Source organism: Pezoporus wallicus, unplaced genomic scaffold, assembly GCF_028554395.1.
Source record: "Pezoporus wallicus isolate ANWC-B61680 ecotype Strahan unplaced genomic scaffold, APGP_CSIRO_Pwel_v1 contig_8372, whole genome shotgun sequence".
Taxonomy (NCBI): Eukaryota; Metazoa; Chordata; class Aves; order Psittaciformes; family Psittacidae; genus Pezoporus; species Pezoporus wallicus.
In genome coordinates, this window is record NW_026640907.1 from 56493 (window position 1) to 72713 (window position 16221).

The following is a 16221-nucleotide window of genomic DNA, read 5'->3' on the forward strand; positions in this document are numbered from 1 at the left end:
CTGTGATCCAGCCCTAGGCCCAGGGGGGACTCAGGGCTCTCAGCCAGCCTCTGTCTCCAAGCACCCTTCAATCTCATCTGCAGCTCAGGGCCCTGCTGTCCCCCCAGGCACTCCTGCACCACCGCTATCGATCCCACCCGGCAATTTGCAGGTAATGGGACATTGAAGCAAATTGGCCTTTAGGAAAGGCAGCAGCAGATCCAGACAGAGTGACCGAGCAGTGGGAGGGCTGGCAATGTCACTGCAGTGAGCTGGGGGGAGACTGAGCTGAGCTCTTAGGCAGAAGCTCTTCCCTGCGAGGGTGCTGAGGCGCTGGGCTGGGATGCTGGGTTGGAATGAAGAGACCCAGCCTGGGTCCCTTCCTCCCAAGCGATCCCATGGCTCTATGGAGATAGCCTGCTTCCCAGCTGGAAACCACGTTCCCCACCTCAGCTCTCTGGCAGGTAACACCATGGTCCCTATGGGCATCCAGGTGTTCCTCCAGCTGAGCTCGGAAAGGGGTGAGGAAGCCCACAGGGCACCGATGCGTGCTCCCAACAGAGGAGCTGGGACTGCCCCAGTTACCACGGCATTGCCCATAGACAGAAACCAGCTCCACACCGGTCACCCTTCACCGGGAGTGCCAGGACACCCACTGGACCCTCACCATGCACGAGGCACTGCTGCTGCTGACACAAACCATGCACACAGCACCTCCAAAGCACCGCGCCGAGGCGGGCACGGTGGAGGCACAGGTCCCAGGGATCCACACTGAGCTGCTCCCTAAGCTCTGCCCTGGGAGGGTGCTGAGGCGCTGGCACAGGGTGCCCAGAGAAGCTGTGGCTGCCCCATCCCTGGCAGCGTTCAAGGCCAGGTTGGACACAGGGGCTTGGAGCAAGCTGCTCCATGGAAGGGGTCCCTGCCCGTGGCAGGGGTTGGGGCTGGATGGGCTTTAAGGTCCCTTCAACCCAACCCGCTCTGGGGTGGTGTGGTTAATGCCTCGCCGTGTTTGGGTGCAGGACTTGATAAGGGGAAGGGAATGAGCTTTGTTTCAGTGTAAAAAGCAGTGACAGATCCCAAGTGCCCCGGGGCACAGGGGACTTCATCCTGCAGCTGATGGCAAGTGACAGCAGCCGTTAATGCAGGGCCTCCACAATTGAATTAAACATATGGACTGGAGCTGCCTAATTGGGAGAGTGAGAGCTGGGCACATGGACAAACATCAGCGAGCTGAAGGCCAGGGCCCAGACTCCTCCAGGGGCACTGCAGACACTGGGAACACTCATTGGAGACAACCTCCCTGGGCAACCCATTCCAGTGCCTCAGCACCCTCACAGGAAAGAATTTCCTCCTTAGATCCAATCTAAACTTCCCCTGTTTCACTTTGAACCCATCACCCCTTGTCCTATCACTGCAGTCCCTAATGAAGAGTCCCTCCCCAGCATCCTTGTAGCCCCCTTCACACACTGGAAGCTGCTCTGAGGTCTCCACACAGCTTCTCTTCTCCAGGCTCAACAGCCCCAGTGTTCTCAGCCTGGCTCCATACAGGAGCTGCTCCAGTCCCTGATCATCCTCATGGCCTCCTCTGGACTTGTTCCAACAGTTCCATGTCCTTTTTATGCTGAGAACCCCAGAACTGCACACAATGCTCCAGGTGAGGTCTCACAAGAGCAGAGCAGAGGGGCAGGATCACCTCCTTGGACCTGCTGGTCACGCTCCTTTGGATGCAGCCCAGGATATGGTTGCTTTCTGGGCTAAGGGATGCTCCATAGGGTGTGCTCCAGCTCAATGCGTTCCCCAGCCAGCAGCAAGACCCCACTGGAGACATCCCAAAGCTAGGAATGGTTTGCAGGGACAAACCCACCTATCAGCAGAGCTGTTACACCAGGGGTGAGCCTGGCATTGAGGTCTGCCTCCATCAAGTGTCCACTCTCCCACTACATCACTGGATACAGCAGGATATCCACTGCATCCTACCAAGCTTCAGGTATCCAGTTTGGGATCCACAGGGACCTGGACAGGCTGAGAGAGGTGGGCTGGGGCAGCCTGGACAAGAGAAGGCTCCTGAAGGGGAGACCTGAGAGCAGCTCCAGTGCCTGAAGGGGCTGCAGGAAAGCTGGAGAGGGGCTTGGGACAAGGGATGTAGGGCCAGGCCAAGGGGAATGGCTTGAACCTGCCCGAGGGGAGACTGAGCTGAGCTCTTAGGCAGAAGCTCTTCCCTGGGAGGGTGCTGAGGCGCTGGCACAGGGTGCCCAGAGAAGCTGTGGCTGCCCCATCCCTGGCAGTGCTCGAGGCCAGGTTGGACACAGGGGCTTGGAGCAAGCTGCTCTATGGAAGGGGTCCCTGCCTGTGGCAGGGGTTGGGAATGGAGGAGCTTTGAGCTCCCTTCATTGCAAACCATTCCATGATCCTGTGACTTTTAAATTTTCCCTTTTAGTTCCCAATTCAAGTCAGGTTTCATCCAAAACATGGGAAAAATCAACCCCGTTTGCCCAACACAACCAAAACCTGCTTTTTCTTCCCAACTAAGACCCCGCATCGCTCCCACTCTGCCCATGCACAGGAAGGGACCAGCCCGGCTGTGCCTCTTGGCGCCCCGGTGCTCCCAGCAGCGTCCGTACCCGCTCCGAGCCTGCCTTCAGCTCCTCATCACCCCCCAGCAGCCTCTCCCTGCCTCCCTCAGGCCCGTTCTGCTCCGCCGCTCGCTCGGAATGGTCCGCAGCCGTCACAGCCCAGTGCTGAGCATTGTGCAGAGCCCGAGGGGGGAGGCTCCGGAGCCCGGCCCGCGGCGGGCGAGCAAACAACGGGGCCCGGTGCTGCTGGGACATCAAAGTTAAAGCAAGAACCCCGAGCCCCCTCCTCCGTGCACGCCTTAAGGAGCATCCCGAGGGGGTCAGGACTTTGGGCTTGTCACGGGAGCCATCAAAGCCCGCACCACACACGAACTGGGCGCATGGATCGGAGCGGCATCGCCCGAGAGCGGATATCCCGCCTTTGTGCGCCGCTTTAATCCCGTGTTTTCCCAAGTCATTTGGGCTTCTTCTTGCTTATGAACTTGTGACTAAGTAAAGCAGCGCCGAGAGGGTGGCACATCAAAGCGCAGCCCCCGTCGGTGCCGCAAGGCCACAATTGGATTTGGCTTTCGCCGCCGGGTTTGTTTGCTGCCCCTCTAAACACAAAACCGCCTCTAATTGAATTTAGTTGTAGGCTGAATGCGTTGCCCAGTGCCCCGCAGAGGCACCAGCATGGGAACGCAGCAGGCAGGACGAGCCCCAGGAGCACGGAGGGGAGGGACACGGAGGCAGCTCCTATGGGAGCTTCCACACAGACATCCCAAGGCTGGGGGATGCTGCTGTGGAACGGCGCTGCCTGCTCAGCAGCCACCTGAGCGCCTCACGGTGAGGAGCTCCCCCAGGTTCAGCCCAAGAGCGCATCCCAGAGCAGCCCCAGCTGCACGAAGCTCCCTGCGGAGCTCACCCAGGGAGAGCTGGAGCAGCCTGCAGGTGATGGGGATGCTGAGGTAAGGTGGAACCTACCTGGAGTTCCTGCTGATGGCTGCCACCATGAGCGCCGTCCAGCCCAGCCTGTGCCTCGCGTTCACGTCCGCGCCGTCCACCAGCAGCCTGGGTGCAAGAGGGACACGGTCAGGAGAGGACACAGAGAAACCAGCCCGAGATCATGGGTGCAATCAGGAACCTGCTCCAGGGCAGCGGAGAAAACCAACATGGGAAGGGGATTCAACCCCTCCTCATCATCACATCATCAGGGAATGCTTTGGGTTGAAGGGAGCCTAAAGCTCCTCCAGCTCCAACCCCTGCCACGGGCAGGGACCCCTTCCATAGAGCAGCTTGCTCCAAGCCCCTGTGTCCAACCTGGCCTTGAGCACTGCCAGGGATGGGGCAGCCACAGCTTCTCTGGGCACCCTGTGCCAGCGCCTCAGCACCCTCCCAGGGAAGAGCTTCTGCCTTATCTCCAGCCTGAACTTCCCCTGTTTCAGTTTGAACCCATCACCCCTTGTCCTATCACAGCATCCCCGGAGCCCCCTTCACACACTGGAAGCTGCTCTGAGGTCCCCACGCAGCTTCTCTTCTCCAGGCTCAACAGCCCCAATGTTCTCAGCCTGGCTCCATATTCCCAACCTTTGCATCCATTCCCTAACCCCTTCCTGACCCCCTGAGGGGACTGGAGCTGGATGGGCTTTAAGCTCCCTTCATCCCAGACCATCCTCTGACCTCCCTCTATGATCTCCAGCACCACCACAAGGTTTATGTTCTATTCACCAGGGTTACAATTAAAAGTGTATGGAGAATGAACTATTTGGCAGGGAAACAGGAGCTCCTGGCTCCTGGCTCCAGAGGAATTTGATCCTCCATGGCAGCAGAAGAGGCTTCCATGCAGGATCCTTACACCCATCTGCACATCCCCAGCTCCAGGCAGGCTGGACGTGGCTCCACCAGGATGCATCCTGCTGCTGCCTCCTTCTCCCACCTGCAAGCAGATGCTCGGAGCTCTGCTGCCCAGGAGCACCCCCAAACCGTGGCATCTCTGGGAGGGTGGGATCCGGCTGGATGCCCGGGTGATGGCAGATTGCTATCTGCACAGAGCAGCTCCCGTTGCAGCGCCTCGGCTCCACGGCCACAGGTCACAGCCATCACCTGCTGCTGCGCCCAGGGCCGGTGCTGCAGGGGGAAATCCACACCAGGCTCCATCTGTGCACCATGTGCTGCCCGGAAAGGGGCTCCTTCGCCTGGGAAAGGAGCCACTGAAGGGGTAAGAGGCAGCCCCGGCTCCCCCACACCTAGAGCTGCACCAGAGTGAGCCCAGCAAGAGACGGGGGACACCTCCCCTGAGCCATTCCCCTTCGCCTGCCCCATTGTCCCAAGCCCCTCTCCAGCTTTCCTGCAGCCCCTTTAGGCACTGGAGCTGCTCTGAGGGCTCCCCTTCAGGAGCCTTCTCTTCTGCAGGCTGAACTGGCTGAGCTTTAAGGTCCCTTCCAGCCCAAACCGTTCTGTGAGTGTGTGATTCCCTGATGCTGGAGTTCTGCTGCAGGACTCAATTACAGATCCTGCCATTCATCCCATAGCTTTCCATAGAGGAATCTAGATCGTTACAAGCACCAAGAAGGCCGCAGGATGCAGCCCAGTGCAGGAGTTACCCGTGTCACATCACCAGCATCCCCACACTGATGCTGCAGTCGGTGTTCAACTCGCTGCAGGATGCAGCTCTACAGCATCCCTGGACAAGTGAACCCGCTGTTACCACGCAGGTCCTGCTCCTGCTTCAGTGCTATGGCAGTGGGTAAGTGACAGCCACGCTCACATCCCAGCAGCCGGGTTTGGCAGCAGGAACAGGCTGGGATGCAATGGAATAACCCCTTGCTCAGTGCCTGGGGTGCAGCCACATTGCAACCAAACGCAGGGCAGCCGCTCTGGGCTCCGAAGGAGGCTCTCAGGTGTCTGCAGCTCTGGTTGCAGTGGGGTTTGGGCTGCAGCTCCTCTGCTGCTCCACAAAACACCTCTTTTAAAGAGGCTTAGGGGAAAAAGCCCACCTGCTTTTCCAGAAAACACTGGTTTTAGGGACTGAGGGCAGAAAGCTGGCCTGCTTCTTTAGGAAACACCTCTTCTAAAGGGTTTCAGAGCAGAAAGTTCATTTACTTCTCTAGAAAACACCTTTCTGAAAGGGTTTTAGGGCACAAAGCACATCTGGTTCTCCAGAACACACTGTACTTTAGAGTTCAGGGCACAAAGCACATCTGGTTCTCCAGAACACACTGTACTTTAGAGTTCAGGGCACAAAGCTCATCCGGCTCTCCAGAACACACTGTACTTTAGAGTTCAGGGCACAAAGCACATCTGGTTCTCCAGAACACACTGTAGAGTTCAGGGCACAAAGCACATCTGGTTCTCCAGAACACACTGTAGAGTTCAGGGCACAAAGCACATCTGGCTCTCCAGAACACACTGTACTTTAGAGTTCAGGGCACAAAGCACATCTGGTTCTCCAGAACACACTGTACTTTAGAGTTCAGGGCACAAAGCACATCTGGTTCTCCAGAACACACTGTACTTTAGAGTTCAGGGCACAAAGCACATCTGGTTCTCCAGAACACACTGTACTTTAGAGTTCAGGGCACAAAGCTCATCTGGTTCTCCAGAACACACTGTACTTTAGAGTTCAGGGCACAAAGCACATCTGGTTCTCCAGAACACACTGTACTTTAGAGTTCAGGGCACAAAGCTCATCTGGTTCTCCAGAACACACTGTACTTTAGAGTTCAGGGCACAAAGCACATCTGGTTCTCCAGAACACACTGTAGAGTTCAGGGCACAAAGCACATCTGGTTCTCCAGAACACACTGTACTTTAGAGTTCAGGGCACAAAGCACATCTGGTTCTCCAGAACACACTGTACTTTAGAGTTCAGGGCACAAAGCACATCTGGTTCTCCAGAACACACTGTACTTTAGAGTTCAGGGCACAAAGCTCATCTGGTTCTCCAGAACACACTGTACTTTAGAGTTCAGGGCACAAAGCACATCTGGTTCTCCAGAACACACTGTAGAGTTCAGGGCACAAAGCACATCTGGTTCTCCAGAACACACTGTACTTTAGAGTTCAGGGCACAAAGCACATCTGGTTCTCCAGAACACACTGTAGAGTTCAGGGCACAAAGCACATCTGGTTCTCCAGAACACACTGTACTTTAGAGTTCAGGGCACAAAGCACATCTGGTTCTCCAGAACACACTGTACTTTAGAGTTCAGGGCACAAAGCACATCTGGTTCTCCAGAACACACTGTACTTTAGAGTTCAGGGCACAAAGCACATCTGGTTCTCCAGAACACACTGTACTTTAGAGTTCAGGGCACAAAGCTCATCCGGCTCTCCAGAACACACTGTACTTTAGAGTTCAGGGCACAAAGCACATCTGGTTCTCCAGAACACACTGTAGAGTTCAGGGCACAAAGCACATCTGGCTCTCCAGAACACACTGTACTTTAGAGTTCAGGGCACAAAGCACATCTGGCTCTCCAGAACACACTGTACTTTAGAGTTCAGGGCACAAAGCACATCCGGTTCTCCAGAACACACTGTACTTTAGAGTTCAGGGCACAAAGCACATCCGGTTCTCCAGAACACACTGTACTTTAGAGTTCAGGGCACAAAGCACATCTGGTTCTCCAGAACACACTGTACTTTAGAGTTCAGGGCACAAAGCACATCTGGTTCTCCAGAACACACTGTACTTTAGAGTTCAGGGCACAAAGCTCATCCGGCTCTCCAGAACACACTGTACTTTAGAGTTCAGGGCACAAAGCTCATCCGGCTCTCCAGAACACACTGTACTTTAGAGTTCAGGGCACAAAGCTCATCCGGCTCTCCCCAAAACACCTCTTTTAAAGGTTTTTACCCCAGAAAGCTCGCCTGCTCCCCCTGCAAAGTTATTTTCTAGGGTTATAGAATCACAGAATGGTTTGGGTTGGAAAGGACCTTAAGATCACCCAGTTCTAACCTGCTGCCGTGGGCAGGGACACCTCACACTAAACCATGGCACCCAACCTGGTCTCTGGGGCCAGAAAGCTGCTGTGCTTCCCCAAAGCCCTTTTGCACGGGTTTGATGGCACAAAGCTCAGCCGCTTCTCCCCGAACCCCTTGGTTTAGGGTTTTCAGGCAGAAAGTCCATCGGGCCCCCCACGGGAAGAGCTCTTCCCAATGGCTTCCTACCACTGAGGGCGCCTGGGGGCCCGCTGCGGCCCCAGCTCAGGCAGCGCCCGGTGATGCCATCCCCCCCAGCACCCAGCTCAGAGCATCACCGCCTGCTCGGAGCACCCAGGTCTTTGTGGCCTGCTCCCGCTGGGAGCCCTTTGATCCCGGGGCAGGCCGGGCTGGCAGATGGGCCCCGTTCCCCCTCCGTGGGCAGGTTCTGGCTGAGCGCCTCGCTGACACGGGGCCCAGGGCCATGTTTGACTTTGTGCTCAGCGCCTCCCTCCTGCCAGCTGCGGGACCGGGGGCTGCAAACTTGAACTTAGCCCCCCCCAACAATGGGTGCTCCGGGTGAGGGCAAGGGAAAAGGGGGGGGGACACCCCTCGGGATGTGCCCTTTGCACCAGCGGGAGGATGGAACCATCCCAAGGCAACGACGGCTCCGGACATGAAAGCACAAGGAGAGGGGAAGGAGCAGAGGGAGAACGTGGAGCTGCTGCAAGGGCTCCGATGCGGGTGCTGGCTCCCGACTGCTCCTCAAGCACCCGTGGTCACCCCTGGGAACACACACGAGCCCACAAGCGCTGCTGCAGGGACGGAAGGGACAAGCAGAGGAGCAGTGTTAGGTCCCAAGGTGTCCCTAAAGCACACAGAACCAACAGGCCATGAGGAGAGGGGATGGCCAAGGAGAAGCGCCTGGAAGGGGATGCTCAGAGCCCAAGGGAAGCCCTCAGAAATCCAGGTTGCAGGAAGGAAACATCCTGGATGAGAGCGGGGCTGTCTGAGGGGGGAGAAGCACAGAAAGGGAGAACCCAGGTGATGGGGACGCAGAGACACAGGCATGGGGAGATGCCAAACTCCATCCCACGTCCAGAGCCTGGAGATGCCTCAGCTCTAGGAGAAGGCTTTGCTTTTCCAAATAGGCTGAAAGAATGGCATCACGGAATCCTGGAATGGGTTGGGGTGAAGGGAGCTTAAAGCTCATCTAAAGCCACAGGCAGGGACCTGTTCCATAGAGCAGCTTGCTCCAAGCCCCTGTGTCCAACCTGGCCTTGAACACTGCCAGGGATGGGGCAGCCACAGCTTCTCTGGGCACCCTGTGCCAGCGCCTCAGCACCCTCCCAGGGAAGAGCTTCTGCCTAAGAGCTCATCTCAGTCTCCCCTCGGGCAGGTTCAAGCCATTCCCCTTGGCCTGTCCCTTCATCCCTTGTCCCAAGCCCCTCTCCAGCTTTCCTGCAGCCCCTTCAGGCACTGGAGCTGCTCTAAGGGCTCCCCTTCAGGAGCCTTCTCTTCTCCAGGCTGAACTGGATGAGCTCCAACCCAAAGCACTCCATAACTGGATGGCTCACACTGCACTGGGGGCCTCTCCATGCCCTGCTGCCTCAGGTGTGCTCAGAGCAGAAAGGATCAGCCCCTTCCACAAGAGCCTCCTTGCTCCCCAGCCCGCATCACCACCAGTGAGCAGCGCACCCAGGCTGGGACCCTTCAGCTCCTCTCCCACAGCCCCAGGGCTGATGTGCCAGGAGCAGGCCAACCCCATGGCACAGTGCATGGGACAGAGGCACTTCCAGAGTGGAACTGTGTGCATCACGTGCTCCGGAGCACAGCTCACACCAGCATGCCTGCAACTGATCCCAACGGGAACGCTGTGGGGAGTGAACACAGCAGTGGGAGCAAACCTCTCTGTGCCAGCAATGGGAGACGGTATCTCCCAGTGGAATGAAGCAGGGGGCTCTGAGGGTCCAGATCACGCTGCTCCTCGCTGGGAAGAGCAGCCTGATGCTCCTGTTGGGATCAGGACCTCCCGTCAGGTGGAACCGCACCTCTGGTGCTGCAACGCGAGGGAGAAGCTTCAGAGAGAGCAGCAGGAGCTGACGTGGAGCTTCCTGCCCCCTCCATGGCTGCCTGGATCCCCTGGGAGCTCCTGGGCACCTCCACATCCCATCAGCAGGCGGATCTGGGCTGGTGCCTGCTGCTGGGAATGAGGCTGCCGGGAGCTGGGCCACAGGCTCCGTGTTTCCATGAGTCACTGCCCTGAGTGCTCAGAACACTGCTCCATCACCCTCAGGCAGGAGGAAGCTCTGCTCTGAGCCTGCTCTTTGGTGGGTGCTTGGTAAGGCGCCAGGCTGGACCACGGAGCATCACTGTTAAGAGGAACACAGGGGGATTGAGGCAGTTGTTCTCCCTGGCTCTGCTTCTTCCTTCGCTTCCAAACACGTGGAATCACTGAGGTTGAGAGGAATTAAACTGTCGACATTCGTTCGGTGTTACCATCTGTACAGGCTGATGGTGGGGAGGGTCTGAAGGGAAGAGCTGGTTTGCTCCAAAGGCAATGGTCACACAAGCTCATAGAATCCAAGACTGGTTTGGGATGAAGGGACCTTAAAGCTCCTCCAGTCCCAACCCCTGCCACGGGCAGGGACCCCTTCCACAGAGCAGCTTGCTCCAAGCCCCTGTGTCCAACCCGGCCTTGGGCACAGCCAGGGATGGGAACCCCCAAGTCCTTCTCCTCAGGCTCCATCCCATCTCTCCCAGCCTGTGTTTGTGCTGGGATTGCCCCAGCCCAAGGGCAGGACCTTGCCCTTGGTCTGGTTGAGCTCCATGAGGCTCCCATGGGCATCCCAGGGGTGATTCCACAGGGGGATCTTTAGGGGACCTCATCTCTTCCAAGAGAGAGACCACAGCTCTTTGGGATGAGGGCCACAGTTCTCAAAGCTCTTCCCTTCCCTGCTTCCAGCACAGCCTCTGCTTCCTGCAGCCTCTCTCTACCCTCTTCTCCCTCCCCAGATAAACCCATCTATGACTTAACTGATGGCCTGGAAGTCTGGGTACCTCACAGCACCCTCTCCCACGGGTCCATCTCCTGCCCTCAGACCAAAAGCTTCCATTTCCTCCTCACTGTAAGGCATAAAGGGGCCGTGGGGAGGCGGCGGCTGGACGAGGCCCTTGATGAAGTCCAGCTGCCCAGCTCCTGCAGCAGGAAAGCCAAGGGAGTGCCCAGCAGCAGACGGGGAGAGCACGGGAGCAGGCTCTGGCAGTGACAGCCAGGAGGTGGCTGCTTCCCATCATCAGCGAGGGGAGGGGATGCAGAGGTGAACAGCATCGATAAGCACGAGAGCAGCGGCCCGGCCGCGCTCGGCTCTGCTGGCCTGGCCTCAGGACACGGGTGCTGACAGCACACACTGAACCTCTCCATCCCGCTGCGGGGCCTGAGCATGCGAGAGCTCGGCCCTGCAGCCTCTGTGGTATCCCATCAGGGCTTAAAGCATGGCACAGAGCTGAGCTGAGCCTAAAAGCACACAGAACACCACCACCGGGGCAGCCTCCCCTCTCCTTTGTGCACGGGGGCTGGAAGCAGGGACAGCAGCTTTGGGAGGATGGGTTGGGAATGGGGGGGGCGCTGCCTGCTCCTGGGTGCAGCCCCAGCACCGAGCTCAGCGCCAGGCTCCTGCCCTGCCAGGCACCAGCGCGGGCAGTGGGAAAGCCAAGCACCCTCAAGGAAGGGCACTGGTGCCTCCCGTGGCAGCTCTGCAGCAGCTGTGGTGTTCCTGGGCTCGGGAAGCTGGTGGGGAAGAGGAATGCAGCAGGGAGAGGCAGCAGGAAAGGGACAGGGGTGCTGCGTGGGAGGCAGCTCCCCATGGAGCAGGACTGGGAGGGAGTCACGGGATGGGCTGGGATGAAGGGAGCTTAAAGCTCATCCAAAGCCACAGGCAGGGACACCTCACACTGGAGCAGCTTGCTCCAAGCCCCTGTGTCCAACCTGGTCTTGAGCACTGCCAGGGATGGGGCAGCCCCAGCTTCTCTGGGCACCCTGTGCCATGGCCACGGGGATCCAAGCTGGAGAGCTGAGTGCTCCAAGGGCTGCAGGAGCAGCTCCCACTGCTCCATCCCTTGGGATACCTGCTTGGACCACCTGTGAGCCACGGCAGGCACGAAGGACGAGGTCACCCTAGGCAAGTGCTGACAGAGCTCGGGGGCCTTCCCAGCCCGGGGCAGCAGCAGCATCCCACCAATCCTGCTCACCTGCTGACCTCCGGAACGTTGTTGAACCTGGCGGCTTCCAGCAGAGCATCTTCTGGAAAGGGAGAAAGAATGGGAAGTGAGTTCCCAGGGACCAGCCCCACAGCCCCCAGAGAAGCTGGGGCTGCCCCATCCCTGGCAGCGCTCAAGGCCAGGTTGGACACAGGGGCTTGGAGCAAGCTGCTCTATGGAAGGGGTCCCTGCTCATGGCAGGGGGCTGGCAATGGAGGAGCTTTAAGGTCCCTTCATCCCAACCCGTTCCATGATTCCGTGCTCAGCAGACACAGCAGCCCCCTGCCCACTGCATCCTAACAGGAGAGCTCCCCCAGGAGCACGATGGACCCAGGGATGTGAACGGCTCCTTCCTGGTCTCTCCCATATCCCCAGGGACACCTCCCCTTACACTGGGGGTGCTGCCGTTCTCTGCCTCTGAAGGTGCCACGGCACGGGCCTGGAAATGGCTGGAGCAGAGGGGGAAGGTCCTGCTGGGACACACAGGGATGAGCCAGGGCAGGCTCCAGCAAGGGCCCAAGTGACTCCCAACGGGAGGAACAGAGCAAACCCAGCAGCCACAGCCTCACCCCCACGGAGCTGCTGCCATGGGCCCGCAATGACACCTCCTGGCTGCCGAGGGTAAGGGCAGCACCCAGAGGTGGGACCAGCAGAGCCCTGCTGGGGCATGGGGGTGCGGGGACATCCCCCCAGGGGCCCAGCCCTCGGCTGCTTCCTGCTCCTTTCCCTTCTCCCGGTCCTTCCCAGCCTCTGCCTTGTGTCTTTAAGGTGCCCTCCTCAGAGCAGCCAAACACAGGGCGCTGCCCCGTGCACCCCATCCCCTGCGCTGAGCGCTCCTCTCTTGGGGCACGAGCACCCAAAGCTCACAGGGGTCTGAAGGGACCTCAAAGCTCCTCCAGCTCCAACCCCTGCCACGGGCAGGGACCCCTTCCACTGGAGCAGCTTGCTCCAAGCCCCTGTGTCCAACCTGGCCTTGAACACTGCCAGGGATGGGGCAGCCACAGCTTCTCTGGGCACCCTGTGCCAGCGCCTCAGCACCCTCCCAGGGAAGAGCTTCTGCCTAAGAGCTCAGCTCAGTCTCCCCTCGGGCAGGTTCAAGCCATTCCCCTTGGCCTGGCCCTACATCCCTTGTCCCAAGCCCCTCTCCAGCTTTCCTGCAGCCCCTTTAGGCACTGGAGCTGCTCTCAGGTCTTCCCTTCAGGAGCCTTCTCTTCTCCAGGCTGCCCCAGCCCAGCTCTCTCAGCCTGGCTCCGGGGCAGAGCTGCTCCAGCCCTCGCAGCAGCTCCGTGCCCTCCTCCGGTCCCTCCGGTGCCAGAACACCCCGCCCCAGCGCGGTGACACGGGCCTGAGGCCGCATAGCAAGGCCCAGACCCAAACCGGGCTCCTCACGGCGGCAGCTCCATCCCTTCCCTCCTCCAGCACCGATATCCCGTGCTCCGCTCGAGAGCTCACCCCGGGGCGGGCTCCATGGCCCAGGAGGCACCCCCCGTCCCCATCCCCGTCCCCGCCGGGCCGAGCAGCAATAGTCACCCTTGGACCGCCGGTCCCGCAGGTAGCAGAGGGCCAGGGCCGCAGCCAGGCCGGGCAGCACGGCTCCGCTCCGCCGCCCCTCGGGCTCCCCTCCATGGGGCCGCGGGTGCTGGGCACACGGCGGCGGCGCTCCACGGGGCACGGCGGGCACCGGGCCGGGCCGGGCAGTGCTGGGGGGCTGCGGGGGGGCCGGCCCCGGGACCTGCTGCTCACCCATGGGGGTCCCCTTGGCGCCTGGCCCCACTGCTAAGGGGGTCCACATGGGGCCTGGCCCCACTGCTAAGGGGGTCCACACGGGGCCTGGCCCCACTGCTAAGGGGGACCCCTTGGGGCCTGGCCCCACGGACAGGGGCCGCCCCCCGGGGCTCTGCCCCCGCCATGACACCCCCAGGCCCGGTGGCGCGGACCGCTGGCGCCCCCTGCCGGCCCAGCCAGCCCCCAGCCGCGGCCCGGCGCCCCCGGCCCCCTCAGGCACCGCGGCCGGCGGAGCCCCGGGGCCGGGCCGCGCCCGCAGGAGCCGCGCCAGCCCCGGTGGCGGCGGGCGGGCCGCGAGGGAGGTCAGCATCGTCCCGGTGCGCGCTGCCGGTGCCGCCCGAGCCCCCTCCGAGCCGATGGAAGCCGGTGAGGCAAGATGGCGGCAGCCGGCAAGCCGGCGCAGTCAGAGCGGCCGCTGCGCAAAGCCTGCTGGGAGTTGTAGTCCCGCGCCGCGGCCTCCGCTGGGTTAGCGGCGCCGCTGCGGACTACAACACCCAGGGGGCCCCGGGGCACCGCGCCGCGCCCGGGGCATGCCGGGAAATGGCAGGGGTGAAGCCGCGGGTTCGAGACCCGGCTGGGCCTGCTGGGGCAGGATCAGCGCTCACACACGTGTGTACGTAAACACACATGTACGCATGCACACGTGTGTACACACGCATGTGCTCATAAACGTGTGTACGTAAACACACATGTACACGTGTGCACATACACATGTGTACATACACATGTACACATGCACACGTGTGTACATTCACACGTATGTGTTCATGCACATGTGTGTACACACGCATGTGCTCATACACATGTGCTCATACACACGTGTGCACATACACACGCATGTGCTCATGCACATGTGTACCTACACAGACATGTACACATGCACACGTGTGCACATACGCATGTGCTCATACACACGTGTGCACATACACACGCATGTGCTCATGCACATGTGTACATACACACACATGTACACATGCACATGTGTACATACGCATGTGCTCGTACATACGCATGTGTTCATACACACATGTACATACACATGCACATGTGTGTACATACACATGTGCTCATACACACGTGTGTACATACGCATGTGCTCATACACACGTGTACATACATGAATGTGCTCATACACATGTGTGCACATGCACACACGTAATCCCACACATAGGATTGCACCTGCATACATGCACATGCAGAGGAGTGCACGTACATATTCACTCCCACACACGTATGTGTGCTTGGGGGAGCACACGCGTGTACACATGTACTCACACGCGTGCACCCATGGGGCACGCACACGCATGAACACACACATGCAGTCACACGTGAACATACAGTCATGCACATGCATGGGCACACAGGATTCACAGACATACGTGCGCATACATATGCACTCACGTGAACATGCATGTACAGGCACAAGCAGCTGCACACAGAGGTGCACTCACATCTGTTCCCACATGTACATGCACACACATGGGCACGTGAATGCAGCGGCACACGTGCACATGTGAACTCACACACATGTGCACCCACACACGTGTGCACAAGCGCTGCAGGCTCAGCTTGAGGCCTTGGCTCACCCATGCAGGGCTTGCACACGTGCAGGTGCTCCGTGTGTACCTGTGAGGGCACCCATGTGTGTGCGTGTGCATGCACACATGTGTGTGCACATGTGTGTGCGTGTGAGGGCACCCATGTGTGTGCGCATGTGTGTGTGTGAGTGCAGCCATGTGTGTGCGCATGTGTGCGTGTGAGGGCACCCATGTGTGTGCACATGTGTGTGCGTGTGAGTGCACCCATGTGCGTGCACATGTGTGTGCGTGTGAGGGCACCCATGTGTTTGCATGTCAGTTCATGTATGTAAATGCATGTGTCTGCGCATGTATATGAGTTTGAATGCACATGTATGTATATATGTGTGTGAATCCTGTGTGCACATGCACATAGGTGCCTGCGTGCATGAGTGCACATGTGTGTGCATGCATGTGCATGACTGCATGTGTGTGAGTACACATGTATGTGTGTGAATCATGTGTGTGCATGTACATACATGCCGGGGTGTGAGCATGCCTGTGTGCATGAGTGCCCTTATGTGTACATGCACATACATGCCTGAACGTGCGCACATTCATGTGCATGTCAATGCATGTGTGTGCATGCATGTACATGACTGTGTACACGCATGTGAGTACACATGCGCGTACACATCTGTGAATCACCTGTGTGCATGCCTGTATTAGTGCACGTGTGTGCATGCACACGCATGCCTCTGTGCACGCATGTAAGAATGCACATACATGCGCATCCGTGCCCACGCCTGTGCGCACACCCGTATGCATGAGCCCATGTGTCTGCGCAGTCACGTATGTGCCACTGTGTCTGTGAGCGCACCCATGTGATGATGCCCGTGAAGGACATGTACATGTATGAACACGCGTGTTTGTGTGCGCACTGCGGGGGTCCGCGCGACACCTGCGCACATCTGTGCGTGCGCCCCGGTGCCTTCCCCGCTCCCCCCCCCCGTGGTCCGGTTCCGCCGCTCCCCTCCCCGGTCCCGGTCCCGGTCCCGGTCCCTCCCCTCCCCGCCCCGGGGCGGCCCCGCGCTCCCGGTCCCGCCCCTGCCCATCGCGCACCGCGCACCGGGGATGCCGCCGCCGCCGCCGTAGGTTGGGGGGGGGGGGGACCGGAGGGACCGGAGCAGGACCGGGGCGGACCG

The 16221-nt window shown here is 59.4% G+C and overlaps 1 protein-coding gene across 1 annotated transcript in view; it reads right to left on the reverse strand.

Annotated features, from left to right (window-relative positions):
- CLPB (ClpB family mitochondrial disaggregase) overlaps positions 1-13809 on the reverse strand; it is a 52723-nt gene extending 38914 nt beyond the window's left edge. Inside the window, exons 1-3 of the mRNA XM_057421176.1 lie at positions 13245-13809; positions 11706-11757; positions 3516-3602 (exon numbers count right to left, since the gene is read on the reverse strand). Of these exons, the coding sequence (XP_057277159.1) occupies positions 3516-3602; positions 11706-11757; positions 13245-13809 (704 nt within the window). The remainder of the gene's footprint in view (positions 1-3515; positions 3603-11705; positions 11758-13244) is intronic.
- Between the last annotated feature and the right edge of the window lie 2412 nt (positions 13810-16221).